We start from the raw sequence: 27,775 nt of genomic DNA on the forward strand, positions 1-27,775 counted from the left end.
TGTAAAAATATATTTGTTATTTGTGAGAGATATATTTAGTTTAGAAATAAATAAGATTATGAGGAAAATAGTAGTTTTGAGGTGTAAGAGAAATAAGAAGGTGTTATAAATAGAGAAGTTAGGTTTTTAGAAAGAGTTTACCTAAAACCGCTTTTTGGAAAAGAGGAGAACAAGAAAGAATAGAAGAGAAGAGAAGAGAAAAGTCAAGAGAAGAGGAGAAGACCTTAGGAAAGAAGAACGTTGCTGCTGATTCAGGAATTAATCTAAGGTAAGGGTGAGACTATCTTGCATTAATATTAAGTTGTTAAATCATTAGACTGCATCTAACAAGTTGGGGAAAGTTTGTGAGAATTTGAGAATTAGGGTTTTGAGAGAGATTTGATGATTAAATGATGAAAACTTGTTGAATTGATGTAGAAATTGTATACAGTCCTTAGATAACCCATACGACGATTATTGGATGTAGTTTTGAGGTTAGAACCATGGAATTGGATGAGATGTTGGTGAGTTTAAGAATTAGGGTTTAATAATTGTAATAGGTTGTTAATAGATTTGAGAACCCTTTGAATTTGCATACAGTAAGTTGATGAATAATTAGTGCTCTAATGATAGGGTAATCATAGGGTAATGATTAGGGTCAAGTTTGGAGAGTATTGGATCGAATAAGAAGTGGAAAAGATTTCCCCAAAGCAAAATCGCAGCTGAACTGCGATTTTGCTGTCAATGTGCAAAACGCGTTTTTATTGTCTCAGTTTGACAAGTTTAAGTTCCGAACTAGGTTTAGGTGTAAACATGAAAGTTGTAGGTATGGATGTTAGCTTTCTAATGCCGTTGGTCTCATGTCAATAGGATTTATAGAACTTGAGTTATGGTCAAATTACTGCACGTAGGTCACAGTGAATTTTTATGGACTTTCAGCACAACTTTTCCGAATTTAAAATAAAAATTGGTACTGATCGGTACAGAATTGGTCTTAGGCGTAAATATGAAAGTTTTAGATAATTTTGTTAGCTTTCTAGTGGCTTTGGTTTGACGTGAAAAGGATGTTTGGTCTTTGAGTTATGATGAAAATACTACAGGGAGGTCTTAGCAAAATTGTACGGTGACAACATTCTCTGTTTCATGTTTTTGCGTTTTGTTCATATGTTTATGTTTTGAATTGATCTTTGTTGTAAACATGAAAGTTGTTGATATTTGTGATAACTTTCCAGTAGCTTTGGTTTGACATGAAAATATGTTGTGGATAATTTATTATGTTTTTACAAAGATACATAGTGATTTATTGTTGATATTTAAATACTATGTTATATGATGTTGTTTATGATTGATGAATATGATGTTTTAAGATGTTGTTTATTATCTTTTGATATTGTTACATTATGATATGACATGAATTATTTATGTGATCCATATGTTGTCAAGATGCTAAGATGTTAAGACGTTAAGATGATAAGAGTTGTATGAGTCGGTCTAAGTTGTCATGATTTAAGAAGTTGTCCATTTTAATGGAATTGTATAAGATGTTCACGTTGTTGTCCAAGTTGTAGGAAGATTGTGTCGTTGCATAGTCAGTGATGGGGGCTTAATGCCCGACAGGTTCTTTATGACCTTAGCGATGGGGGCTTAATGCCCGACAGGTTCTTTATGACCTTAGCGATGGGGACTTAATGCCCGACGGTCCAAATATGACCTTAGCGAAGGGGGCTTAATGCCCTGGTGGTACCACATGCATATTGAAGTTGTCGAAGTTGTCTAAGTTGTTGTCGAAATTGTCTAAGTTGTTGTCGAAGTGGTCTAAGTTGTTGTTGCATTGTAGAGTCGTCATAACTTATATTTAATGATGATTTGATAAGTGATGTTCGATGATGATGTTTTGATTATGTTTTGATGATGATGTTGTTTATGATTGACGATGATAATAAAATGATATTAAATGAATATTAACGCTGATGTTATGATGTCTTGAGTTGTTGAATATATGATGATACTTGGTTATGATTCAATGATGATGTTTGTTTAAGAAGTTGATTATGAACTTAATTATGAAGTTGTTTTCGATAAATGATATGCCTTGATAATGATACTTATGTGAATTACATGATGATGCTTATGATTATATTTGGTGTTAGATGTTGATGTTTGTGATTAACATATGTGCTGATGTTTGTAATTAATATTTGATGATGTATGCTGATGTTTATGATTAGTAATTGATGTTATATGATGATGATGTTTATGTCTATAATTAAGATGATATAAGATGAAGTGTATAACTAATGTAGGAAGATTAATGATAGTAGTTAAGGAAGTTTAAGTTGTTAGATATGATTAATGAGTTATAAGATGTTTAAGTTGTTGAATGTACTTTATATGATTTATATGTTTAATATTTTTGTTTTGAGAAATCTCACCCCTCTGCTTGGAAATGTTGCTCTTCGTATGGGTAACTTGCAGGTAATCAAGATTATAGGCGTCGTGAGTGGACTCCTCACATCTGTGTCTAGGTGCTCTGATACGTAACGGGATGACTTTACTTCTATTCCTTACGTATTGTTTATGAACTTTTATGAATAAATATTGAACTAAGACTTATGAGATTTTCTGATGAGGCCTGCTTGCCAAAGACTTTTTATATTGAATGAACTATTTTCCGCTGCGAAGTTTTGAATTACTTATGTTAAATGATTTTGAAGAATAAATTGTTATTTATTTAGTTTATGAATTTTTAAGAAGTGTAACATTCCGTTTAAAGTTGAATTACTCTGATTTTTAATTATGAAATTTTTACGTTGGAAAAACGGGGTGTTACACCCACTGTCTTTGTTTCTCTTCCCTTTGCCCACTGTCTTTGTTTCTCTTCCCTTTGCCACCACGTTTCTCTCCCCCGCCACCATCGACGACCACCGTGTTTCGCTCCCTCTCCACCATTGTCGTTTCTCTCCCCTCTGTTACCACCACTTTTTTCCTACCTACTCTCTTTGTCTCTTTCGCATAGATTTTTTATGCAATTCGAATTAGATATGGACTCTCTCTCACCATGTGTTGGTTGTTGTCGTTGTTGCAGTTACCGTCGCCGTCGTTGCGGTTACCGTAACAATCATCGTCGCTGATATCGTAATTAGAGGTGTTCACCGATGTGGACTTTCTGAATGGGAATACACAACACATATCACTAAGTAATTTGTAATCCTATTAGATCTCACTGTTTTGAAAACTGTGCCTGGGATCAGAAACCGAAGTTTAGGAATAGTTTCCCGATCCATGTTTTATTTATTTTAATGGACTGATTCAGTTATCAACAAAAATGTTTTTTTTTTTTATTTTAAATTTGATGCACCCAAAATATGGATGTGGTCCAAGTGAACCGGTTTTAACGCACAACCCTAGCTTAGACTCTACTCTATAGAAATGATATTTGTACAACTATTTTGTGACAACCTTTTTGACAACTTTCTCTCCCATGCTCACATTATCTTATTATTCTCTCTCTTTCTTTTTCTCTCTCCATTGTTTTTAACCAATGAAAAGAGAGAAAAAGAAGTTGTCAAAAAGTTGTTTCTTCAAATATCATTACCCATATTCTATAAAACAAAAATCCGAACCGGCCCCAAAGCAAAAGTAGTAGTCATTAATTGAAATAACCGGACACAACTAGAGTATCTAGTTGCAATAACAAGTCATTGCTTAGACTCTATTCTATAAATTCTCTCGTGCGTGTTTCTTCTTCGCATTTTCACCAAAAACTAGTCACAAACCCGTGCTTCGCACGGGTAGGATTACTTTTTTTCGGATAATTTTGTTTGCAAACACATTTTTGTTAACGCTTAAAAGTAAACTGATTCCAAATATAGATATTACATGCATATAAATATAAAAAACCATAATAAAATTTTCTCCAGCATTGTGTCAACTCAATTCCTCCCCTACACGACCTTTGTTGCTTATTCATGTCAATTCCCCTCCATTTTCTTCTTAAACCTTCAATTTAATCATACCTTAAAGGTTAAAATAATTTGTTGCCATAACTTAACATTGAAAGTGCATATTAACCTCTTGGAATAATTTAAAAGGATCGACATAAACATAGAAGATTAAAGATAAATTTATAACTTTAAACTAATTTTAAAAAAAAAATTAGTAAGTTTGACTAAGATATTGCAAAAAAAAAAAAGTTTGTCGAAGATATTGATCATGACAATACTAAATACTATATTCCCTAGATGCCTAGAACTTGAAAATATCTACTTTCTTACTTTTATTCAGATTCAATACTACACATAGGGGCAATACTCGGAAAATAAAATAAAATAATTGTGTCTAGTAATTTGTAACATGACTTATATTTAGAGACACTTTTTTTCTTCTTCCGAATGAGACTTATATGTATGGACAGAGGTTATATTGATATTGCTGTTTTGTTTGGGTGTTTATGTCTAGTTCTTGCGTCGTTGCTAGAAACTGCAGTATAGTCCTTATCTAGTGCACATTGTATGGCTGAGATTAATGTTTAAACCGGTAAAATCAAACTGTAAATACTGTATGTGTCATGATAGAATTGGACTTGAGGAAAAGTTGTTTTGAGTTAAATTTGCGTTGATTTGGAGCAGTGGGAGCATGAATTGTTGCTTGCTTTGACTCTCTGGAGTGGATATATGGCAGGTTATTATTGATTCACAACCTTTGACAGTGGTTGTACTTGCGGCTTTGCTATTTGGTGAGTCCATTGGAATTGTTGGAGCTGCCGGGCTTGTACTTGGTGTCATAGGACTTGTGTTACTCGAGGTAGATTAATTTTGGTCTCATACTCTTTATGCACAGCCCAAAGTTAGCTTATTCTTATAATTGGAAGGATATCAAGGATATATTTTGCTATAGTTAGAACTGTCCACAACCAAAAAATACATTACCGAGTTGATTTTTTAATTTTGAGATGTACAATTTCTCTTGGCCTGTCCAATACCTTCTATCATGTAGTATTCAGTAATGCAGCACTACTTGTTTACTGCAGTTACCTTCCCTATCAATTGATGGGAGCAACTTCTCACTATGGGGAAGTGGGGAGATGTGGATGCTTCTTGCATTGTGACCAAAAACGAATGGTTTTTTTACTAACTATGAACTGTTAGAATATCAAAAAGGATGAAAAAGGCTTGAATGCTTGACAGAATGCAAAAAAATTATTTATTCATCACTCCATTATTAGTACAGAATTTGTCCTGTTTCTAGACCGAATTCGAATTGTCTACTGTCAAAATACTCTTCATTTACAGTATTCATAGATCTCGAATGTTGGATTAAGATTAGATGACTCATATTCCGATTTCCGACACAACCAAGTCATAATTTAAATACAAATTTGATATATGAACTGTCCGGTCTCAACCCAGAAGTTGAAATTTGCCGATTGCAATGACGGCGGACTACTTTCACTGCAGCTAAACCAAATCCTTCTAAGCCTTGCCTTTTGAAGAACATCTAATGCCAAATTCCCAAAATGACTGAGACAATGAATAGCAGCAGAAGTGTCACATTTCCTCCTGGAATGAAAGTTGGCCTGCAAAATCATTCATTACAATTAGATATCAGTAACCACAACCTTTTCCTTCACAAATTCTAAGGGACTGAAAAATTGATTAATTGAAAGCAAGTTTATATGTATAACTTGTTTGAACTCCAATGAAGCACTAACACGGACATCGAACACAACACGAATACTGACACGTCGACAGTGGTAGAAATTTGAGAAAATGGAATAATCCACATGTGACAGTGTCATGTCAGTCGGACATGCCATCAATATGAAGGGCAGTAATGCATAGGTACATTGTGCCTTTCTTTTGAATGCTTAATTTTGTTATGTAAAACTCTGCAACACAAACATTTTGAAACATGTTGTCAGACACATCACAGTGCCCAACACTGGCACGACACTGACACATGTGACTACATTCAACAAATTCATTTTCTTAAATTATTATCGGAGTCGATGTGTTAGTGTCGTGTTTGGTATTCGTACCTGTGTCAGTACTTTACATCGTGAAATGTATAACTCTAATTAGCATCACTTGGAAAACACAAACCATACCTGATTTTTCCCTTGGATTGTTGATGAATATAAGTCATGACAGGAGGAATAATCCCAAACAGAAAGCAATTTGCATAAACACCAGCAAAATAAGAGCTCTTGAAAAAGTAGACCTGAAATACGAATCTATCAACACCGAAAAACAAAGTACTAACAATGTTACAAACAATTTAATTCCGCGGCCGGTAACATAAGGTGGCACGGGGGTTGCATTTCCGTATCTAGCCGCAGCATCAAATGTACCAGTAGACTACATGCAAATATGAACATTGTTCAAAATACAAAATAAAAACAAAACAAAAAATTGTGGAGATTCTATCAAGGGACCTATTGCTTACCTCAAAAAGAGAAACAAAAGAAGTAGTTATTTGAAAAAATAAGCTTAAGTTGTTTATCTCAACAGGGCATAAGTTTAAGTGCAAGACCATTACATACCTTCTTCAAGTCAACCTTATGTGGAGGCCCCTCATGGTAAAAGCTTGGCATAGGGCTTGCTTTAATTTCTAAACTCCTCCTCAACTGTTTGATGGCTTCCTCTTTCTCTTCCTTAATCGCTGAACAAATTGGAGTGAGAAAACTAACATAAGTTTATATCTATAAGAAGAAAAGAAGTAACAGAATGACAATGTAATTCATGGTTTTTTGAGATAATAAACAAATCCCTTTTACCTTGCTTCTTGCTTCATTTTGGTTCTTCTCAGCTTCCATTGCTTGTTGCTTTTCCTCTAATTTTGAATAGAACTATGACACAAATAAAAGGGGATGCTCCGATCAATTTGGGATGAAAACCCTATTGAAACAAAGCTAATTAATCAACAAATTTTACCTCCTTTCTTCTTTGTGCACGTTCAGTTGACCGAAAGCTTGGAGCAGAAGCAACAGTCGCTCTGGACTTGAACGGCCTCACAGAAGTTGCAGTTCTTTACATGGCCACGGAGAAAATTATAAGATAAAGTAAAACAAATTTCATTGCTAGAATAAGGAAAACAATAGATGAGATTTTGACACCCTTTGACTATAAGGTTTATAAGAGCATACCCAGAAGCAACTGAACATGAATCGTCCTCGTCAGAATGTTTCTTGTTATCAGGTTTCAATGGTTTCCTTCGAACTAAAGGAGACTTCAACTGCAAGGCACAAACATTCAAAACAACAGTCAAAACAAAAGTTTCGAAACTAACTCTGAGTACATAACAATAAATTAACCATAAACATTTCAGCAATAGATTAGACAATGAAGGAGGAAGCAAATTCAAAATCCGCATATACCTAACCCTGTTTAAGCATATTGGAAGACATCACATTCTTTTTACTTACAGATTTTCTCCCGTTAGCGGCCTTGTTATCTTCTTCAAAAGTAGGACGAGTTACAATTGTAGCACGCCTTTCAGTTGCTAGGGAAAATGGTCGCGGAACTGTAGGCTTGACAATATCTTGTGCCTTTTGATTACCCCTTGCTTTGTGCGATTTCGAACTTTTTTCGTTGAGAACACCCTTAAAATCTGGTACTTACTTATTCTCAGTTTTTTTGATGTCAGATACTTTATCTTGAGCTAAAGTTCTTTCACCTCGTATTCCTTTGTGCTTTCTTCTGAACTATGATGTTCAGTAGTCTCATTGATATACTCATAAGACTCTGTCATATTGTGATTATCAGTTCCGGTTTCATGAACTGAATCGTGCGAAATTCCATCGGAATAGACTACGACACGATCTGGCTCCTTGATGATACAAATATCTGAATCTTTTATTCCCATTGCACTATATAACAAAGAAGTGTGAGAACAAAAGAAATTGAATGGTTAACTGAATGTACAATCTTTCACAAATAAGTTATATAGTTAAATTGTTTCACAAAATCTTTCTACAGAAAACCAAAATCAATTATCTTACATAGGTATAGATTCAATGCTGAAATAGAAATTAAAGAATGCTTCCAAAGGGTTTTACTCAAGTAATTTTATGAAATGGACTATATAGGTTCTATTGTTGAAATAATCTTTCAGTTATATCTTGGAACATTACATATCTATTCTAACATAGATATATAAGAATACATGAAAAATTCGGTCAGGTCGACTACATTGCAAATAAACAAAAAAAAAATTGGTAAGTGAATATCAACTATAAAAACAATCATAAGTTATGAATTAGAAGTTCATCATAGTTTTTAAAAGCATATATTGAGCAAAGTGATTCATTGTGTTGCTTTTCATAAACTATAGGCTTTTCAAAATTCTATTATGAAGTATTAAATTAGAAAGGACCACTTAAAGAGTATTAAGGGCTAAGTGAACACTGTATTTATGTGGACTCATGCTTTGATGAAACATCCCGTAATTCAAAGTTCAAATTACTAATCTTAATATTCTTCAAAGTGAATTGATTTTAAAAGGTAGGACATGGGTTTATAAATTGGTATATCATACGTACCTGTTCACAAGAATTTCCCACTTCAATTTGCATGAACTGCAAGGATCTGCTTTCTGGTATAATATCAGTTGCAACATCTTCCTTGGACCTCTTGCTATCAGGCATATTCCTGACAGGACTACTAAATAATTTCTTGTAGTCCCCTGCATAATCCCATTGTACAATATATCTTGCAGAAAACCTTCTAACTGATTAATTCCTTGACTCCATCTGTGCACATAATGCATCAGGTTAAAAAAAGGCATTTATAAGCTCAAGAAAACCTTATAAGATATCTTACTCCCGGAAACTGAGTAGGATACCAATTTCTTTCATTTTCCAAGCTCAATGTGATTTTCAAACACTTTTTTATTTAGAAAAAGAAGTGTCAGAACAAAAGAATTGAATGGTTAACTGAATGACATCATCACTTTTTTAAATTAATTGGAAGGTGGAAAATCTTTATATATCCTTTAATCTGTGATGCCATTTTATGCATAAATACAAACTTAAAAATTAAATTACAGGTGTTGCAAAGTTACTGTGATCTCTTCATAATAACAAAAATGGTTACCTGTAGCTTCCTTTACAGCAGAATACCCAACTTGCAGAGCCAATTACAAAGAACTGATTAACCGAATTCTACGTATTTATAAGGGTAATCAACAAACCATAAACATATGCAAAGGGACCAATCATAGTCACATTCAGTTTAACCTTTCCGGCATAAGACAAATGACAGTTAGGAAAGTGAAGGAGCCTCAAGAAGACGCGTTCTATAAATGCACTAAGGTTTCCTTCAGGTAACCACAAAGGAACCAAATATAGCTAGCAGCTGATGTTGAAATGAACCATATATGCAAACTAACTCAAAAGGCTAAGCAAGTCATGTGATCTCTTTCAAAAAACAAAGATAATGACCTGAAATTAGAAACTCCCTAGTTACAAAAGCATGCAGCAGTTTCTATGAAAATTGACATCAAAGAAAAGGTTCATATTTAGATTAGCATACCAAGCAATAACTTTCTTAAGAGGTTAATGTGTGCATCCATGTTAGAGCTAATATTGTGAAATTTTTTTTAAGGCAAACAACTGATCAAACGGTTGCAAAACATTAGAAATTTAAGAACTTCAATTCTGCTATCAGTTGCCACTTAAAAAATCCCTCAAAAAAAAAATTGAGCACCATGATACCTTCCAAACCTGGTTTTTTCAATCACTGTATCATAAATTTTCTGTAATATTTATATCATAAATTTTCTGTATCACTGGGAAAACTTTTTGTATCATGAACTTTCATATAATCAAAGGCCTTTCCATATCATGAATATAAAACCTTTCCATATCATGAATTTTGGACAAATAACATGAAAAACAAAGAAAATTTCTGTAACATGTGCTGGAATTCTTCAGAAATGCAAAGACCAATCAAATGTGGTTTATTATTACACCAAATTCTTCAGACAATGAACGCAACATATTACACCAAATTACCTCCATAAAATTCAGAAAAACCAAAAGACAATCACTTATCAATAGATACAAACAAACTAAGTAAGGCTACAACAACCAAAATCTGAATTGCAATATCAGAGAATTCACTCACTGTATGAAAGAAGCTTTTATCTATATCATTTTTATCTATATCACGATTTTTGCTAACACAAAATCACTCACTGTATGAAAGAAGTTTCAAAGCGAGAGACAGTACAAATGAAACATCAACCGAAATTTAAGCAACATTGAAAGTTCACCAGTCAGAATAGATAGGCACATTATATTGCAACAAACAGATAATTTACATTTATTTTGGTTAGTTATTTTTCCTGCACGCAATAATTAAATCGGACATGAATTTTTATACAAATTTTTGTTAACATCCAAGTATAATGCAGAATTTACTTCATATCATTACGTCACAACTATACTTATTTTCTTAAAAGAATTTAATGCACTTTGGACTCAAATGGTTAATAGCATTAGTGATTAAGAATAACTTTGCAGATTTAGCATGTTACTTTTACTAACCATATGTACCAGTAACTGCATATTTATTTTAAAAGGTTGATAGGTTGCAAATTCATAATCAAGTAAGGCAGGTCTAAATACACCAATCTATTCCAATAGTGCAAAACCAGATACTGCAGAAAACACCAATACGCAGTCTAAATATACCGATTCTCAAACTTCTATATAGCAGAAAATATTTTGCAAAAAGTGCTGCACTATAACAGAAAATGCTATACCATAAAGTCTCAAATTGCTGAAAGTGCTGTAAATATTGTAAATAATCACACTATATATGTGTCTGGTCATCCAAATATTGTCACCTTTTTTTCTTGCATTCAAATTACGATTTTCCTATGAATAGAACAATAGAAATAACAGTGTACGACAGATTTGAGTCAGGAAAAATTGCCTCTAAAATACAATGTAGCATCAAAATGAACCATTAGAGGAATCACCGTCTTTTACAAACACATAATTCCTTCAAATCTTCAATTTAATTTAAGAAACATATATCTGAGCCATAATATTTTTTCAGGAGACATAACACCTTTCCCTAAAATTTGTTGGTGGATATTGCGAACGGACAAGGACAAAAACAACGACTTCGCTTGCTTGAGACTCAAGCTAACAATTTAAGAGGTCATTTGCCAGTGAATTTTCCCAATTTAAACAACCTTACTACAGTAGATTCACCAAACATTCAATTAATTGATCCCATTCCAAAATAGTATGGATCAAAAATAAGAACATGGGGAATTTCTGAAATGTGAAACTCTTATTTCAATATTTGCCGGAGCAGAATTTCTTGGTTGATTTCGTCTTGGTTTAATGATCTTCTTATTCCTGTGATATGGATACATATATCAATATCAATGTATGCATATAAGAAAAGTATGATAGCTAGAAAAGAAGGTCACTCATGTTGACTTCCTTCTGTAGCAATGTATGACTTAGTCATGTGCAATATTCTTTGCCTACTGATGAAAGCTTTTGATACAATGTATGACTTAGTCATGTGCAATATTCTTTTCTACAAATTAAAGCAAATTGCTATCAAAATTACATGTAAGATCCTCTTGCTACTCTGTTCATACAAATTTGAAGGCTTCAACCCTAATACTTTATATACTTTTAGTACACTTAAGAGAAGTTAACATGAATATATCACCTTTAGCTTAATTCCTACCCACCCAATTTCACAAAATTAACTCTTTTCATGTCGATAATAGTACTTATGTGCATATGGGTGATCTCCAGAATATTAATCCTCAAAAGAAAGGATCAATTAATTTAAATGAACTTCAGTTCAAAAAATAATATAAATGAAATAAAGACCTACCAGGGACAGTCGAGCCTGATTCAATCAGTTCCATAGTCAGAAAATATCACACATTCTAATGGCTTCATCTGCAAATAGAAACAGTGAAGACTCACGAAGTCTTCTACTCTATTCTCTGTATTTCAAAAGCATGCCTCTAGTCTCTACTAAGAAATCACTCAATTCGGCAACAAATTTCATATTCAGCCAGGACTAATCAAGTGCTTATCTTGAAAATTAGGATTAGCATAAACACACATAAGAAGCTAAACTAATTGAGCAGGAAAAAAGCTTAATAAAATTAAAGTACCATAGGGGAGACAAATTTCTCCAGAACCAACAACATACGATCGACCAGAGCCCACACCGCCTTCTTCATAGCCTCTCACACTGTTCGTTCCACCAATGGCAAAAGCTTCATAGGGAGAGAAATTTCCTACCACATGACCACCAGAGAGACTGGCAGTTTACCAATTAAAGTCAGAAAAACATAAGATTATTGTTTGTATTAATATAAAGTGTAAGCAACAATAATACATATACATCATTTCTTAATTGATTTAAATAGCAATAATGGCAAAAATCCATAAGCAAGAATTCAACAAACAGGACAATAAGGGGAAAGATGCAAAGCAAAATCACTAAACATTTACCTCAAATATGGAAATTCATAGAGAATAGTATCATAATTCTCTAACTCACCAAATATGTATAATACTGATATAACATGAAGATTCATATTAACTCCCAATTTACATCTTCAAAATAAATATTTGCATTAAATTAAATTAAATTTTTCTGACCATATTTCATCCATGAATAATCATCTGGTGGAATATCAGCCATCTTCAAGCTAATTGCAGGAACCCTAACAACCCTCTTCAATCTCATTTTGACTACTGCAATAACCCAATTCAGAATATCAGAAAAATTAGACAGATTCGCTTCATAAACCTGAAAAACAAATAAAATCAAAACTTTTTTTCAATGTAAAGCAAAACAATGGAAAAATCAAAAAAAATTTATTCAAAGTATCTGAAAAAAAAAGAAAACTAACATCAAGAAGCTCCTCAACAGTTTCTCTAACCCTCTTCATACCTACACAATCAAAATCACATAATTAAATAAAAAAATTAACAATTCAATTGATAAATTATATCAACAACTACATTAACAACATAATTAACAATTTGATTAACAATAACATTGAATTGAGTGTATATGAAGATGACCCAGAAAGTGAAAAGGTAAAAAATTCATACTTTATGAATTCCCAACGAAAATTATGCTGAGAAAACAACTTGAGTAGAAAAAGGGGAGAATTTCATCTTCTCTTCTCTCTGAGGTTCAACCACCGAACCCATAAACCCCATTAACCAATCTTCCAACTTCCATGAATCAAGCCATACATGTGATTATTCATTTCTTTTCATCTCTTTTAGCTGATAGAAGGTGGAATTCCAGCACAGAATGAATTGAAAGATTAAAGGATGGGGTTAAGGTTCAGTTTGGACAGAACAGGAAGAGGAGAAGAGGATTGAGTCTTGATGATGATTAATCCATCATGAGGGTTTCAAAAATGAGTTTGCATGATGATTTTCATGGGGTTTGGGTGAGGATTGTAGAATTTTGGGGTTGAGAGTGAGAGGGCCGAGAGAGAGAGATGGGAGGCAGAAGGAAGAAAAGTGAAAGAAGAACCAAAATTGTGATATATATACACATATGCAAGTCCAATAAGTGAATTACGAAAATACCCCTAGGAATGGCAAAATGGTAAAATCAACGGACATTTATTTTCTTATCTAGTTTAGTAGACACAATTCCGGTCAGATACAATGGTGGAGGAAGCTCCGCCTTCTTCGCTGATTACTCTCTGTATCAATCATCTCGCTAATCAACTCCTTTTCGGTATACACTTTTCGTTCTCTATCTATATTGATTGAATATTGCAATGTTTATGAAATTATAACCTAAAGTTTTGAAAATGTTTCAGGGGAAGGTGAAGTTATTGCTATCATTCCAGTTATATATGAACTTCCATCACATTTGCTAGATGATTTGATTTCACGTTTAACTCCTCATGCATTGTATCATTTCCACCTTCACACGTACGTTTGTTAATCAACTCGATTTTTGTTAATGATTGTTTATCTGAACTATTATCTGGGAGTTAATATTTAAGAATGAATCACTGATAAGTTTGTTATGAACTGTAGATCAATCAATTTCATGATTTTCACTGAAATTTCATTGATCAATGATGACTAATGTGTTATATGTTATTTTCATTTGTAGGTATTTTATTTTTGTTTTTGGAATTTGTTAATCTCATGCAGCAAGTTTTTGATCTTTATGATTTTAGGGCTAAATTGGCGATTCATGTTGTTCAGTGTTTTTTTTTTGTGTTTATGATTTTTTTTTTTTAATCATATAGTATTAGCCCTTCATTGATCAATCAGGACTGTTGTGATATGATATTTTCAATTTTAGTTTTTTCTCTTTTTGGAATTTTGTTAATTTCACGCACGAAGTTGTTTGATCTTTACGATTTTAGGGCTAAGTTGGGGATTCATGTTGATTGGTGATTTTTTGTGTGTTTTGAGTATTAGCTGTCATATTGTTCTGTTTTATACTATTTAGTGAGTGAATATGCAAACTGGTCATCGAAATTGTGATCATCGGTGAAAATAATCCCTAATTTTTTCGAATTGGCAAATACATCATTGAAATTGTAAGATGTTGGTTAAAAGTCACTCTGATAACTTTAATTGTTTGAGACTATAGTTTTACACATTAGTTGAATACGTGGTCCCTCCAAGTTGATTTCACATCAATTTCACCTCACTAGATGCTAATTTTTCTATGAAGTATAGGTCTCTCAATGACTAACTTTGTCAGTGACTGTCCCTGCACAATTGCAATTACTGACAGTTTTGTCCATGAGTTGATCTAAATTTCATAGGCAATTAAATCCCTAGTGAAGTGACATTTATTTGGAATCAACATGCAACGTGACACATCCAGTTAATGTGCCAAGCCATAGCCTCTTACGGCAAAAATTAACATAGGGACTATTTTGAATGTCATTTTACAATTTCAGGGAATGTATTGGCCAATTTGAAAAAACGAGGGACTATTTTGACCGATGTTTACAATTTTGAGGCCAAGTTTCTTATTAATGTCCCTATTTAGTGTTGTGTCGATAGTAGGAGAGTTTCTCAGTAGATCGGGTAGTAGTTGTTCAGTGCTTTGTTAGCTGCTGATGTCATCTCTATGTTCTTTTGATGTCTTTGGTTGGGTCATTGTTGTGTTATTTTTGGCACAAGAGAAAGTTAAAAAAAGTAACATTCTCCATTCAACACTAACTTTAGTTTCTGATAATTGATACAACAATTTCAATAATAGAACAGTAGAGTGTTCTGCTAACTAACAATGATTATATAGCCTAAACCCCAAACACACTGTAACAATCATAGTGAAAAGACACCAAACAACTACACAAGCACATCCCAAAACACTTGTGTACATCATAAATTTCGGCGTCTGAATAGTTATTATTGGTACAGGCCATTTCAAGATGTAAATGAGGAAGATTTTTCGCGTGATGACTCAACGAACAACAAGAGAAAACGTTCCAGGTTGAGGAGAATTTTATACTCATCTGGTTTGTGCAAATGCATTCTAGTGTTATCCTTGTTGGTTATGAATTTTTGAATGGAATCTTGTTATTACAGGGATCGGAATCTAAATACAGCCTGGCAGAAGTTGTTTGAGTTGCGGTGGCCTGATCTCATTAATCAGATTCAACCAACCGACTGGCAGAAAGCATATTGGGAAGCCCATTTGCAAAAGTATTTACACCATAAAGCATTATATTATGTCTATCAATTGATATCGTTTTCTCTCAAAATTCTTATTTTTGTATAATCTACTTAAAAAAACAGCTGTCTGGATGAAGCAGCAGAGATAGCACTAATTTCACCTTTTAAAGGACGTCTTGCTGACATAAATATTTCAGGTACTATGCTAAGTTGCTTTCTCTGTAATGAAATTTTCAATGCCAAGTTGCCTTTGATATGTTTATGTTAATTGAGGAAATTTGACTCAGTTAGAAATTGTTAGAGATGTGGGTCATGAGAAGTATGTTCACTTTTTAAAGTGGTTATGGAATAAGTCGGTTTTGTTCTTCATACAAGAATGTTGCTAGTGTTCTCCTAGTTAAAGAAGAAATGTGATTGTAACATGTTGCTTTTCACTTTTAAGGATATAGATAGTTTTTAAGACTTTGACATGTTGAACGCCTTTGGCTGATGACAAAGAATGAATGAGCAGTATAGATGATTCAAAGTTTGTTCAATTGATTGATTGTCCTTTTGGAAAAACTATTGAAGTGCCATTTTATTCTTTAAGTATTTTCTGTGATTGTGATATCTCCTACGTGAGTATAAAGCTTCTTAGCTTTTGAGAAGAAAAAAATTTTAGTTGCAAATAGTTTGCTTTGACATCAATCACATTCAGAGTCTTTTTTTTTTTTTTTTTTGAAGAATCACATTCACAGTCTGTATACTTAAGATGCCTTAAACTTTGTGCTTAAATAATATTTTCTGTGTGGTGCACAACCCACTTCACTCTGTTTTATTTTGTCAATTGATAATTATTGAATTTTCTTCCCTTTTGTACTCTTCTTTTCAGCGAGCATACTGCGCCATATTGGTTTTGTGAGACTTGCAGAGCATGAATACGATAAATATTCAAAACTCTCTTATCATTGCCTACAATTTGGAAGCCACGTGAGGTAACATGTTAAATTGTTATCTTCTATTATAATTTATATGAAAACGATATTTCCCCTGGGAATTGGAGGGTTAAAATAAAAATATAATAAAGGGGTTAACCATGGATTACATTTTTGTATTCATGGAAAAATACTTTCTTTCTATTGGTAATGGTCAAATGCTTTGACTGTTGTGGCAGCCACCTTCTAGGTTCGATCATTTTGATAGTGAGGTATTCTGGTTGAATCACGGTAGTGACGCAGTCACACAAATATTCAAAGAGAATTGCTAAAATTACTCAATTTGACAAATTGTAACCGAAAATAAGATCTGAATTTAATTCCAATTAAGTCACGGCAACACTTTTAAGACATAATCTAGTTCAAATTGACCAGAAACATAGTGATGTAATTGTAAATTCACATCCAATGATCCAACCAAATGCAATTCAAGAGGCCAAGCGATACACTCAATAACATATATTAGGAAATGAAATGAAAGGATAACACAATAATTGCTTTTGATGGTATGTCAGAATCATGGCGACCCACCGTGATTTTCCAAAAGCTACACTTAGTAGCTTCTGCAAAATCACGGTGGATTGTCGTGAGATACCAAACATACACCAATTCACTGCTTGTTTGGCGGTGGTGTAAGAAAACGTGTCCAGATGGCTTTGCGCCATGATTTTAAAGAAGCTTCAAATACTAGCTTCCTTGTGGCCGCATATTTACATGGACTCTGCTGCGATAACAAACACATTATAAGTCATTCTTCGAAGTCATGTTCCCCAAAGTCAAAATCCTGACTACACCCCTGAAAGGAGATATCATTGACCAACACTTCTAAGGGTGGCAATTTACTCCATTTATTCATCATCCATCCATTCCATCCAACTATCAATCCATTGACTATACAATAAAATTGTTAATAGATTGGATCCTATTTCTCTATTTTCTTTTTAAATCCAATTGATTACTTTTTATTTAACGAACTTTTTTCGAAAAATCCAATGGATTTTTTTTTATAAATAAAATAGATTTATGTAAAAACGAAAAAATAATTATAATTATTTTAAAAATTAATATTTTTGTTAATTAAAAATCAAAGGTAATTATCACCAGGCCGGTCGTTGGTTGCCACTTTTGGCCTCAGTCAGCCACAGCTGCTACCACCGCCACTTCCATGTATTATAATTAAAATTATTAATAAAAAATTTAAATAATAATAATTTATTTTTTGAGAGATTTGTTTTATATAATTTAATAAATGGATTGGAAATATTGTAATGGATGGTTTAATATTTCAGTGGATTTTGATTAGATATTTTGAACTGACTTTTATTGGGTTGTAAATGGATTGTTTGAATCCATCCAATTACAATCCAAATCCAAATCCAAGGTTAATATAGAACATGCCCCCTCACGTGAGAGGCCAAAGAGCATTAGGTGCATCATAAAATAACACCCATCTTGTTTTTTTTTTCATTTTAATCGAAGCTTATTGATTCTCGTCGTTGACAGAGTCGCACTTTTGATGCATGTATCATTCACTATCCATCACATGATATGAATCATTGGCTTGCCCAACTGCATCGAATTATGATCACTCATGAATGATTCATAAGATTCTAAGCCATTTACAACCCATCACATAATACAAATCATTGGCTTGCCAAATTGTATCGAAATGTGATCACTGCATTTTGTCTTGATTATTTTTTTCACTTCTTTTATCAATTTGTCTTGATGCAGCTGTCTGAGACTGCAGAATATTCTGTGCTCTGCAGAAACTACTGTAAGTTGTGTGCTATCTACAATATCATGAAACACTCCTTGATTACTCCGCATTATTTAGTTAATCTTTTTGGAATCACTTTCATCATATTGTCATCTTGTTAAATGCATTTGTAGTTTTCATAACCTTAAGGAAAGCACTGACAGCTACCTGTTATATACAATACATTTGCGTCTCCACATCTTCTATAGTATAAATGCCACACACACCACTTTAAATCTATTATCGCCGCCATGACCTCCGACCAGACATGTTCTGTGCCGCCGTCTGCTTCCTTTCTTCTATCCATGGTGTCGTTGAATTTCCCAGTTCCATGTATGTCTGCTTCCTTTTGTTTTGTTTGTTTCTGAATTCTGCTTAAATTTTATCCTCCATCTCTGCTTTGTCCTGCTTTCTTTGTGTAAGAAAGGAAGTGAAACAAAGCAGAGACGAAGGATAAAATTCAAGCAGAATTTAGAAACAAAGAAAGCGGAAGGAAGCAGACATCCCTGGAACTGGGAAATTCAACGACGCCATGGATAGACGAAAGGAAGTAGACGGCAGTGCAGGACAAGTCTGGTCGGAGGTCACGACGGCAATGACAGATTTAGAGTGAGGTGAGTGGCTATTATATTGTAGAAGATGTGGAGACACAAGTTAATTAACCTAGTTTTCGTTCTTCCTTTTTTTATTTTTGGGTTTTTTGTGTTAGGCCGTGTCCTATTTGACGAGCACCGCAGTGTCGCGTCCGTGTCCCATCCTTGTACTTTTTTTTTTGTTGGATACGGCGTATGACGCGAATCAAGTCCGTGTCATACGTGTGTTGGAATCACGGTGAATCGCCATACTACCGCCATGTATTCATTGGTAGAAAGTAGAAACCAATTTTGTTTGATATTGTCAAAGTATTTTGCTACTTTCGTGTTCATACTACCGCCTTGATATTGCCATACTACCGCCTTATTCAAAATATCACAAGTTTTAGAGAAATGGTCTCCAAAATATATTTTGAATGTTGAGAACCAACTGGTATTCATGCATTTTGAACAGTCAATAAAATGGGAGGGGTTGGGGGTTCCCTTGAATCTATCTGCGATTTCCACAATTTCTTATATTTATCGTACAATTCAAGACATGCATTATATGATGTTTTCATATGCTTCAACTTTTTAATGCTTTAAAACCACATAACATATATTCATCATATACCCTGATTTTGACTTGCAGCGTTTATTGAGAGAATGCAAGCTGCAGAGTATGGTGGTAAGATGTATCCGATCTGTGGAACAAGTGAGCTATCTTTCTCCGATAGATATGTATTATCTATGCTCCCTCAGTCCCTAGTAATAAGCACTCTTTCCCAACAGTTTCAAATCTTTAATGATTGCAATTTCATAATTGTGTTGAATTGAACTAAAACAAGTTGTGCTAAATAATAAATTAAAGTTTGCTAATAATTGTTTCTGACGCGGACATGAGGCCTGAGATTACTAAAGTTTACACATAAGATTGAATAATATTATATTTATCGTATGAAAGCGAGAGTATGCAATATATATACATTAGGCTTAACCTACTCAATCCCTAAGATACGAGAATAGAATCAATTAAAAAGGGGATAATATCTAAACAAATTATGTAAGTAATTCGAGGACCCTATAGAGGTTTAGTTAATATGTCGTCAAGTTGATCCTTACAATCAACAAAGGAAGTTCTGATGATTCCAGAGAGAATATTATCTCTAATAAAATGACAATGGACTTTTATATGCTTTGGCCTCTCATGAAAAATTGGATTGGAGGAGAGGTGCAAAGCTGATTGCATAAATGTTTCTGCCATAAATGTTTCAACCACAAAAGTTCACATGTGGCATGAGCCATAACCTGATGCTCGACTTCTGTACTCTACCAGGCAACAATAGTATGCTTTCTGCTTTCCCATGAAATTATAATTCCACCCATGAATATGCAGTAACTAGAAGTAGACCTCCTATCACTTGCATCTCCAGCATCAAAATATCCAACGATAACAGTGTTCCCCTTATCTGTGAAAACAAGCTCCTTTCCAAGAGAACTTTTCATATAATTAGTTATTTGAGCAACAACATTCCAATGACTATCACAAGAAGAGTTAAGGAACTGACTTACTACGTTGAAAAGATAAGTTTTGTCTGATTATGATAAGATAATCTAATTTTCCTGATCAGGAAAAAGCTTTACATCAGGATCCATAGGAGTGTTGAGTGGTTTAAAATCTATAAGACCTGTCTCCACGTAAATATCAAGAGAATACCCTGAGAAATAATAATAACCAACTTCGACTGAGCCACCTCTATCCCAAGAAAGTAATGCAGTGGACCCAAATTCTTAGTCTGAAAGTTTTGAAACAATGCCTTGATACCCTCATAATCATCACACATAATCACAATTTCATTAACATAAACCACAAGGCAGATATATATTTTTGATGATGAGCATTTAAGAAAAACAAAGCAATCTAACCCTTAACAGATCATCACATTTTAAGCAAAGAGGAGTGTTTGAGTTTCACAATCTCGCGAAGCACCTTATAGATTGGAGTGTAGATAGATTGTTTTACTTTGTACATATGATTTACTATATCAATATTTTTTCCTACTGTAAACTATGGACTGCCTCTTTATGACTTGATGATTTCATTTGTATTCACTGTTTCACAGGTTAATGGATTATGCAGACTGATCACTCAACATAGCAGGACATTAACGTCGCTGGAGTTTATTCACTGCACACTCTACGAAAATTTTCTAAATACACTACTTGATTCTGTCGTCAGAAAGAGTGTACATAAATATGCGCTCCAAAAACACGGGCTCCAACACCTCTCGATCGTCTCCTCAAGTTTCGGACTATGCACTGGTTCTTTACCTACTGGGCTTCAATCACTCTTGTCTTCAGCAAGGTACATGAATGTAAACTGATTTTTTTTTTTTTTTTTGTTTATTCGCAAACTTCTTCACACTCTTTTTTATGCGCTATTCCTATTTGTTATTTTATCAAAGTTTGATATGTTCTCTGAGTGATCACTATTTCAAGACTTAGTATGATGATCTTAATATAAATGAATAATGGCTGATGCATTTGCTATTTCTCTGGAAATCCAGTGTACAGTTGTTTCTCCAGTTTTTGTTTTATTTGGCTAGGTATGGGTGGTAGAGTAGGGTGATTATGTTCATATATATTGCGTCTATTTGAATGATAATATTATGATGATGACATCGATTTCGGATATTGAAGAAATTGACAAACTTGAGAAGCATTCATCTTATGATAATGTATTAGATCTAGTACTGAAGTTAATCTCCTACTCTGTTCCTCACTTCGCAATTGTTTTATCAGACTATTTAAATCATTTGCAATTGTTTGCTTGATTAATTATGCTTATATATATATATATATATATATATATATATATATATATTGTGTGTTTGTATGACTAGATCATAGCTTTTCTGTCTGTTAAGTATTTACCTTCTTTCATGCTGATATTGCTGCTAGGTCCATGTGCTCATTAAAACTATGTGGCAGTCGCCTTGGACGGAATTTTGCAAAAGCTCTTTTTGTGACTCTTCTCAGTGTTTCCTCATGCATATCTGTTCTTGACCTTTCTGAGAATGAAGTAAGTTTATCATCTACAAAATCTTGTGTTCGGACTTATTATCATTGTAAGCTAACATAAATTTCATGCATACTATTCAAGATATCGGGATGCCTTTCTCACTTTAACAGGAGAATACCAAGTGATTTACGTGAGTCACATATTGGAATTGGAGAGTCCTTGCAACTCTTGCGTGTTCTCAACCTGAGGTAGCACCATACATACTAAATAGTTGTGTTTTCTGTGTGATATGAGAAATCTTTGATAATTTAACGTGTACACTAAGTATGAGAAAGTTTCTCTATAATTTTATCACGTCATGCTTTGGTATATGGGTGTTCACAGTCCAATTGAGGTGAAAAGCCATTTGATCCAAAGTTTTAAGTAGTATGTGGTTCTGTTTAGATTGTTTCTTCAAAAGAATCTAATATGATCCAATTCAATTAAGTTCGGTCTGGATTTGATCGGTTCATTCAGTTTTACTAATATGCGTAATTACATATTTATGTAATGTCAAATAACTTAATACAAGCTAAATTATGTTTGTAATTGTTAAAATTAAGAATCTTTAGATATTCCTTTAATTGTATAACTTCCTACATTGATTGTTATTCTAGAGTATACAACTTCCTAGGCTAGTGCCTCAGTTCTGCCATACACTTCCTCAAAAGGGGTTCTACCAGTGGATGCATGAAAGGTGGTGTTGAACCAGTATTCTGTCCATGGCACTGGCAGCCAATGGGACCATGTCTTTGATCAATCAGAAATGAAGCATCTCAAATAAGTCTTGGCACACTTATTCACTATCTCCGTCTGCCCATCTGACTCCGGATGGTAGGCAGAACTCATCTTGAGCTGCGTCCCTTGCATGCGAAATAATTCTTTCTAGAAGTTTCTCACAAACAACCAGATCTCTATCACTTACTATAGCTGCTGGTAACCCGTGAAGACGTATGATTTCCTTTGCAAACACTTGTGCTACTGTCTTCGCCATATAGGGATGTTTGAGGGGCATGAAGTGACTATATTTTGACAATCCGTACACCACCACAAACATCGCCTCGTATCCTTTAGACTTGGGCAATTCAGTTATAAAATCCATTGACACTTCTTCCCATACCATTTCTAGTATAGTCAGTGGCTGCAAGAGCCCTCCTGGTGATGCAGCCACATACATCTGTCGCTGACAAACATCACAGCTCCGCACAAACTCTTGAATCCTTCCTTTCATCCCTATCCAATAAACATTTGTAGCCATACGCCTATATGTTCTGTAGAACCCAGAATGCCCTCTCATTGGTGACGAATGAAGTTCCTGTAACAACTTAGGAATTATATGTTCTGTAGAACCCAAGATGTTTTCCTGTATCCGCTTTTACCTCCTCTATTATCTTAATCAGAATAGGATAATTTTGAACTTCCTCCATCAACTCCTCTCCTTCCTCCCATCGAGGGAATGAAGCTATAGTCTGTGTAACTCTGCTGTTTCATTGATTCTGGATAGCGCATCTGCCCCACGGTTATCATGGCCAGGTTTGTACACAGTATAAAAACTGTACCCAAGCAACTTAGCCACCCAATTTTGCTGGTCTCCTGTGGTAATGCATTGTTGTCATATCTTTCGTAAACTTTTCTGATCAGTGGATACTTTGAAGTGTCGTCCCAACAGATAAGGGCGCCAATGCTGAATTGCAAGAACTATTGCCATCAATTCCTTTTCATATGCAGATTTTGACAAACTTCTAGGTCCCAACGCCTTGCTGAAGTACGCCAAAGGCCTCCTATCTTGCACTAATACTGCCCCCAGCCCCACTCCCGATGCGTCACATTCAATGAGAAATTCTTTGTTAAAATCGGGCAAACCTAAAACAGGGGCAGTAGTGACCTTTTCCTTCAAAACCTCAAACACTTGTTGAGCTGCAGAGTCCTGTGAAATCCCTCCTTCTTGGCGAGTTTTGTCAAAGGTTTGGCTATCTTGCCATATTAATCTTTGATGAACTTGAGATAGTACCCTGTCAACCCCAAGACTCTCCTCACTCCTTTAACATTTTTTGGGTACCGGCCAATTCAACACACTACTGAACTTGCTATGGTCCACATTCAAGGTCTAACTTAGACAAATAATTTGTCCCATTCAATTCATCAAGCAATTCATCTATGATAGGGATAGTTGGGAACGATAGATATTCATTCACGATCTTGAGGAGTGTTGCAAATAGTGTATTTTTATTTTTATTAGCAGTTTTTTGTATTCCTCCCACTAGTCCATTATTAGTCAAGCAAATAAAGTTAGAATAATCTATATAAACACTTCAGTGGTCGTGCATTATTCATAACTTCAAATATAATATATACGCTTAGATTCGGTATTAAAAAAAGAATCTGAAATCTGATTAAATCCAAACCTAATGGTTTACACAAAAATATCCAAAAGCATAAAATTCGGTTTTGTGTGTTTTTTGGATTTTTTTTTATCTGTTTGTAGCTGTTATTTGGATCGGTTAGGATGTGAACCACCTTAGTTTGATTCCCATCTTTTTATAGTCACCTTTTATATGAGCTGCTCTAAGACAATGTTGATAGGTTGTTTGCATATGTGTTTTTCATTTCAGACAGTATTATATAAACAGAATTTCTAATCTGGTTTTTGTCACATAGGGGGAACAATCTACGGAAAGATGATGCAGAAAATCTTGGATATGCTTTTGCATACATGCCTAACTTGGAGGACCTAGATATAAGTGACAATCCAATTGAGGATGAAGGACTCAGGTCAATTTTATTCCTATTTTGTTGGTATATTTCTAAGATATGAAATCAGAGTTGAGTGTCTAATTGTCTACCATCAAATTTACAGGTATTTGATCCCGTATTTTGCTGGAACATCTGAAATGTGCTCCCGCCTGGCTTGTTTGAAATTAGAGGCCTGTGACCTGTCCTGTGATGTAGTTAACCATCTACTAGATTCCCTTCCCGTCCTCAACGGAACATTGAAGTCTCTTTCCATTGCTGAAAATTGCCTTGGAAGGTTTGTGTGTAGGCTGTATTCATCTCCCAGTTCATCTCTCCACCTTAATTTTGATTGATTTTTCATATGCAGCAAAGTAGCAGGACCTTTAGGAAGGTTTTTGAGCACTCCTATCGAAGTACTTGATGCATCAGGCATTGATTTGCTTCCATCTGGTTTTCTAGAGCTTCAAAATATGCTGACAATAGAGGAGGAGCTTAGTTTGGTGACAATTAATATAAGGTTAGGATTAATACTTTATATTCCATGATTGCTTGTTTAATGCTGTAAAGTGACACTTTTTTCTATGTTGGCAGCAAAAACCGTGGTGGGATCCAAACTGCTAGGTTTTTGTCAAAACTCTTACCACAGGCTCCTCGACTTGTTGACGTGAATGCAGCAAGTAATTGTATGCCTATTGAATCACTGTCCATCATCTCCTCTGCATTAAAGTTTGCAAAAGGTATTTATGGTGTTCCTGTCTCTTATATTGGTGACCTCTTGGTTCTCAGATGCTGGCAGGTGGTAACTTTGGTTATTAAATTGATCAGTTATTATAACATGCTCACTAAACTCCCATCTGTCGCTATGTCTTGTTGCACTGTCACAGTCGTGTAAATAGCACCGATCATACGCTCTAGGGAGGCATTACGGAAAGCATTTGAAAACCCAAAAACACACATAAAGTACAAAGTATGTTTTTGGTAGTTTAGGGGGGTTTGGGTCCAAGTAATCAGATCTCAGAGCTGAACACCTATGTGTTGAGAGCTCTTTTACTCCGCACCCATCCGACCTTCGAGGAACTTTTATAAAAAAAATCGAGTATTTATTCATATACTAGTATAAAATTGATCTTCGGAGAATTTGTTTTAAAAAGAAAAAAAAATCAAGCATTCATTCATATATAGAATTGTTTAATCTGTCATAAAAAAGTAATAGAATCGTGGACATTGTGCTATAGCATTTTTAGGGTTAGCCGCATTTTGCGGCTATCTAGGATTAATAAATATGATCTATGGTTATACTTATACTCCAGCTTGCCAATAGTATAATATTATAGTGTAAGCAACTAATTTTAGCTAGAAGGAATACTCCTAGTTCAACCTCATTTTTTTTTTCAAAGAATTGAGAATGGATTATCTTTCAGGACAATAAGTAGTTGTAGAACCTATTTCAATCTAGTTTGCTAAAATATATTTTGAAGTTCCGATATTTATTTATTGTTTCATATCTTTGACAGCTGCAGGTAATGTTCTGAATTTGGACTTGACGGGACATGACTGGGACTATACGCCAGAGCTTACTTCCCTTTGCACTGAATTTGTACATAATGGAAAGCCTATATTGATGCTTCCAGTATCATCAGCCACTGCTGCTCCTATTGATCATGATCCTTAGAAAACAATTTTGTTTGATTTCAACTAGTGTTCATGCTCAAACCGGTTTAATTTAAATTAAATAAATTAAAACTGCAGGCAGATCCAAAAAAAACTTAAAAAACCACACAAAACCAAATTATTAGATGTTATTGCATTTTTTTGTTGTGAAAACTGCTCGGATTTCAGATTTCAGAACTTTTTCAAAATCAAACCAAACCAAATAAATAAATTTAAATACTTATTTTTTTTTTGTTTCTTTGAGATATTTCATTAGTCTATTATTTGTTGGTTTTCAAATATTTTAATATTTTTCAAATATTACATTAATCTATTATTTATTTCAGACATTTTAATAATGTTTATTAGTTTAATTTAATCTAAATTTTTGTTATTTCACATGTTTCAAGTATAATCAGTCATTCCTCAAAAAGAAAGTATGATCAATAATTGTTACTCTGTTAATTTTTGGTATATTACGTTATATTTTGCATTAAAATTATTTCAACTGCACTAATAGAATATTTTTTTTTAGAATTGTCATTTGGGTTACCGTAAACCGATCCAAACAAAACTGTTTTTAATTGGATTAGATTTCAAGTAATTTGAATCTTCGGATCAAATGATTTTCCCCCCTCAAAACCATTTCAAACTACACCGCAAACAAATCCTAATTTCAACTATGTCACCATAGTTGAAATTGATAATTGTTTTTGTTTCTGTATTAATCATTTTGTATGTTAGATCAGTTTCATTCATAATGCTTGCAAACTAAATTTATTTTGTATTTAACTGTGGCACAAAGTTAAGGAGACTATATAAGTGTGTGTGTATATAATTTAATATTGGGCGGTTTCTGTTCTATGTTTGAAAGCAATCTGACTTTCTTTTTTTATAGATAGAAAAAGTCATATGATTTCATAACTCTATTTATGAGGTTGGTTTACTACCTAGTGTTTTGAGTTGTGATTTTGCTCATTTTAATTTTTTTACCCAATGATTTGGTCGCTCTTTTAAATATCAATGAAATTTTTTATAGCGTAGCAATTATCAATCATTCGGGATGGGTTTGAGTATGAGGTCGGAATGAGTACCTGTATCCTTGTTATTCGTCTCATACCTGTGTTTTGAACACAGAAAATTCAAACTCATACCCAAAAAACCTGTCATATCAAGGTGAGTTTGGACAAAAACACGCGGGTATGTATTTTGTTGTCATGCCTAATTAAGTATGAGTTTTAACTTTAATATTCACATGGCTCACCAACCCATAGAACATCTCTTTTGGTACGTAGTCCATTTTAAAGCTCTTTCTTGCAACATTAATGTTAAGAACATAAATTATTTTTAGAGCATTCGCAACGAGTAGATGTTTCGTCT

At 33.9% G+C, this 27,775-nt stretch overlaps 2 protein-coding genes across 10 annotated transcripts; one reads left to right on the forward strand and one right to left on the reverse strand.

The window, feature by feature from the left end:
* Positions 1–3,601: 3,601 nt before the first annotated feature.
* On the forward strand, positions 3,602–26,440 carry LOC146910354 (RNI-like superfamily protein). 3 transcript variants are annotated; one of them, XM_085731137.1, is made up of 17 exons: positions 3,602–3,742; positions 13,640–13,733; positions 13,819–13,933; positions 15,392–15,463; positions 15,560–15,676; positions 15,770–15,843; positions 16,518–16,620; positions 18,355–18,397; positions 19,604–19,666; positions 21,075–21,316; positions 21,913–22,033; positions 22,115–22,221; positions 24,671–24,784; positions 24,870–25,040; positions 25,113–25,262; positions 25,337–25,482; positions 26,260–26,440. In XM_085731137.1, the coding sequence occupies exons 2-17, from the start codon at positions 13,661–13,663 to the stop codon at positions 26,415–26,417; spliced, it is 1,869 nt and encodes a 622-aa protein (XP_085587263.1). In that variant the 5' UTR covers positions 3,602–3,742; positions 13,640–13,660; the 3' UTR covers positions 26,418–26,440. The 3 variants fall into 3 exon arrangements, with proteins under 3 accessions (XP_085587263.1, XP_085587264.1, XP_085587265.1); XM_085731138.1 differs by having other exon boundaries at positions 26,266–26,440; XM_085731139.1 differs by having other exon boundaries at positions 19,604–19,639.
* Positions 5,159–13,512, reverse strand: LOC146910355 (outer envelope protein 80, chloroplastic-like). Of its 7 annotated transcripts, XR_015020717.1 has the most exons (15): positions 13,088–13,512; positions 12,883–12,923; positions 12,629–12,724; positions 12,136–12,284; positions 11,847–11,914; positions 9,072–11,350; positions 8,519–8,728; positions 7,403–7,846; positions 7,124–7,212; positions 6,912–7,005; positions 6,755–6,826; positions 6,521–6,639; positions 6,086–6,198; positions 5,663–5,866; positions 5,159–5,554 (listed from the first exon to the last, which is right to left on the reverse strand). XR_015020717.1 is itself a non-coding variant. In XM_085731143.1 (13 exons), exons 11-13 carry the CDS (start codon positions 6,569–6,571, stop codon positions 5,476–5,478), a joined length of 243 nt encoding a protein of 80 aa, XP_085587269.1. In that variant the 5' UTR covers positions 6,572–6,639; positions 6,755–6,826; positions 6,912–7,005; positions 7,124–7,212; positions 7,403–7,846; positions 8,519–8,728; positions 9,072–11,350; positions 11,847–12,284; positions 12,629–12,724; positions 12,883–12,923; positions 13,088–13,512; the 3' UTR covers positions 5,159–5,475. The 7 variants fall into 7 exon arrangements, 6 of the variants coding, with proteins under 6 accessions (XP_085587269.1, XP_085587271.1, XP_085587268.1 ...); XM_085731143.1 differs by lacking the exon at positions 5,663–5,866 and having other exon boundaries at positions 11,847–12,284; XM_085731145.1 differs by lacking the exon at positions 5,663–5,866 and having other exon boundaries at positions 11,847–12,284; positions 12,629–12,779.
* Positions 26,441–27,775: the final 1,335 nt, after the last annotated feature.

Source organism: Medicago sativa, chromosome 7 (genome assembly GCF_051527215.1).
Source record: "Medicago sativa cultivar Bolivia chromosome 7, Bolivia_mono, whole genome shotgun sequence".
NCBI lineage: Eukaryota > Viridiplantae > Streptophyta > Magnoliopsida > Fabales > Fabaceae > Medicago > Medicago sativa.

What these genes read in the sequence shown, in the direction of transcription:
- LOC146910355 (XM_085731140.1), bottom strand. Translation starts at nt 12,564, where the DNA reads ATGAATCTTCATGTTATATCAGTATTATACATATTTGGTGAGTTAGAG. An exon ending in TATGAATTTCCATATTTGAG is followed by an intron (nt 12,285 to 12,478) that starts GTAAATGTTTAG and finishes GTAAACTGCCAG; the next exon opens with TCTCTCTGGTGGTCATGTGG. An exon ending in AGAAATTTGTCTCCCCTATG is followed by an intron (nt 11,915 to 12,135) that starts GTACTTTAATTT and finishes TTCTATTTGCAG; the next exon opens with ATGAAGCCATTAGAATGTGT.
- LOC146910354 (XM_085731137.1), top strand. Translation starts at nt 13,661, where the DNA reads ATGGTGGAGGAAGCTCCGCCTTCTTCGCTGATTACTCTCTGTATCAAT. An exon ending in TGGGAAGCCCATTTGCAAAA is followed by an intron (nt 15,677 to 15,769) that starts GTATTTACACCA and finishes TTAAAAAAACAG; the next exon opens with CTGTCTGGATGAAGCAGCAG. An exon ending in GCTGAAAATTGCCTTGGAAG is followed by an intron (nt 25,041 to 25,112) that starts GTTTGTGTGTAG and finishes TTTCATATGCAG; the next exon opens with CAAAGTAGCAGGACCTTTAG.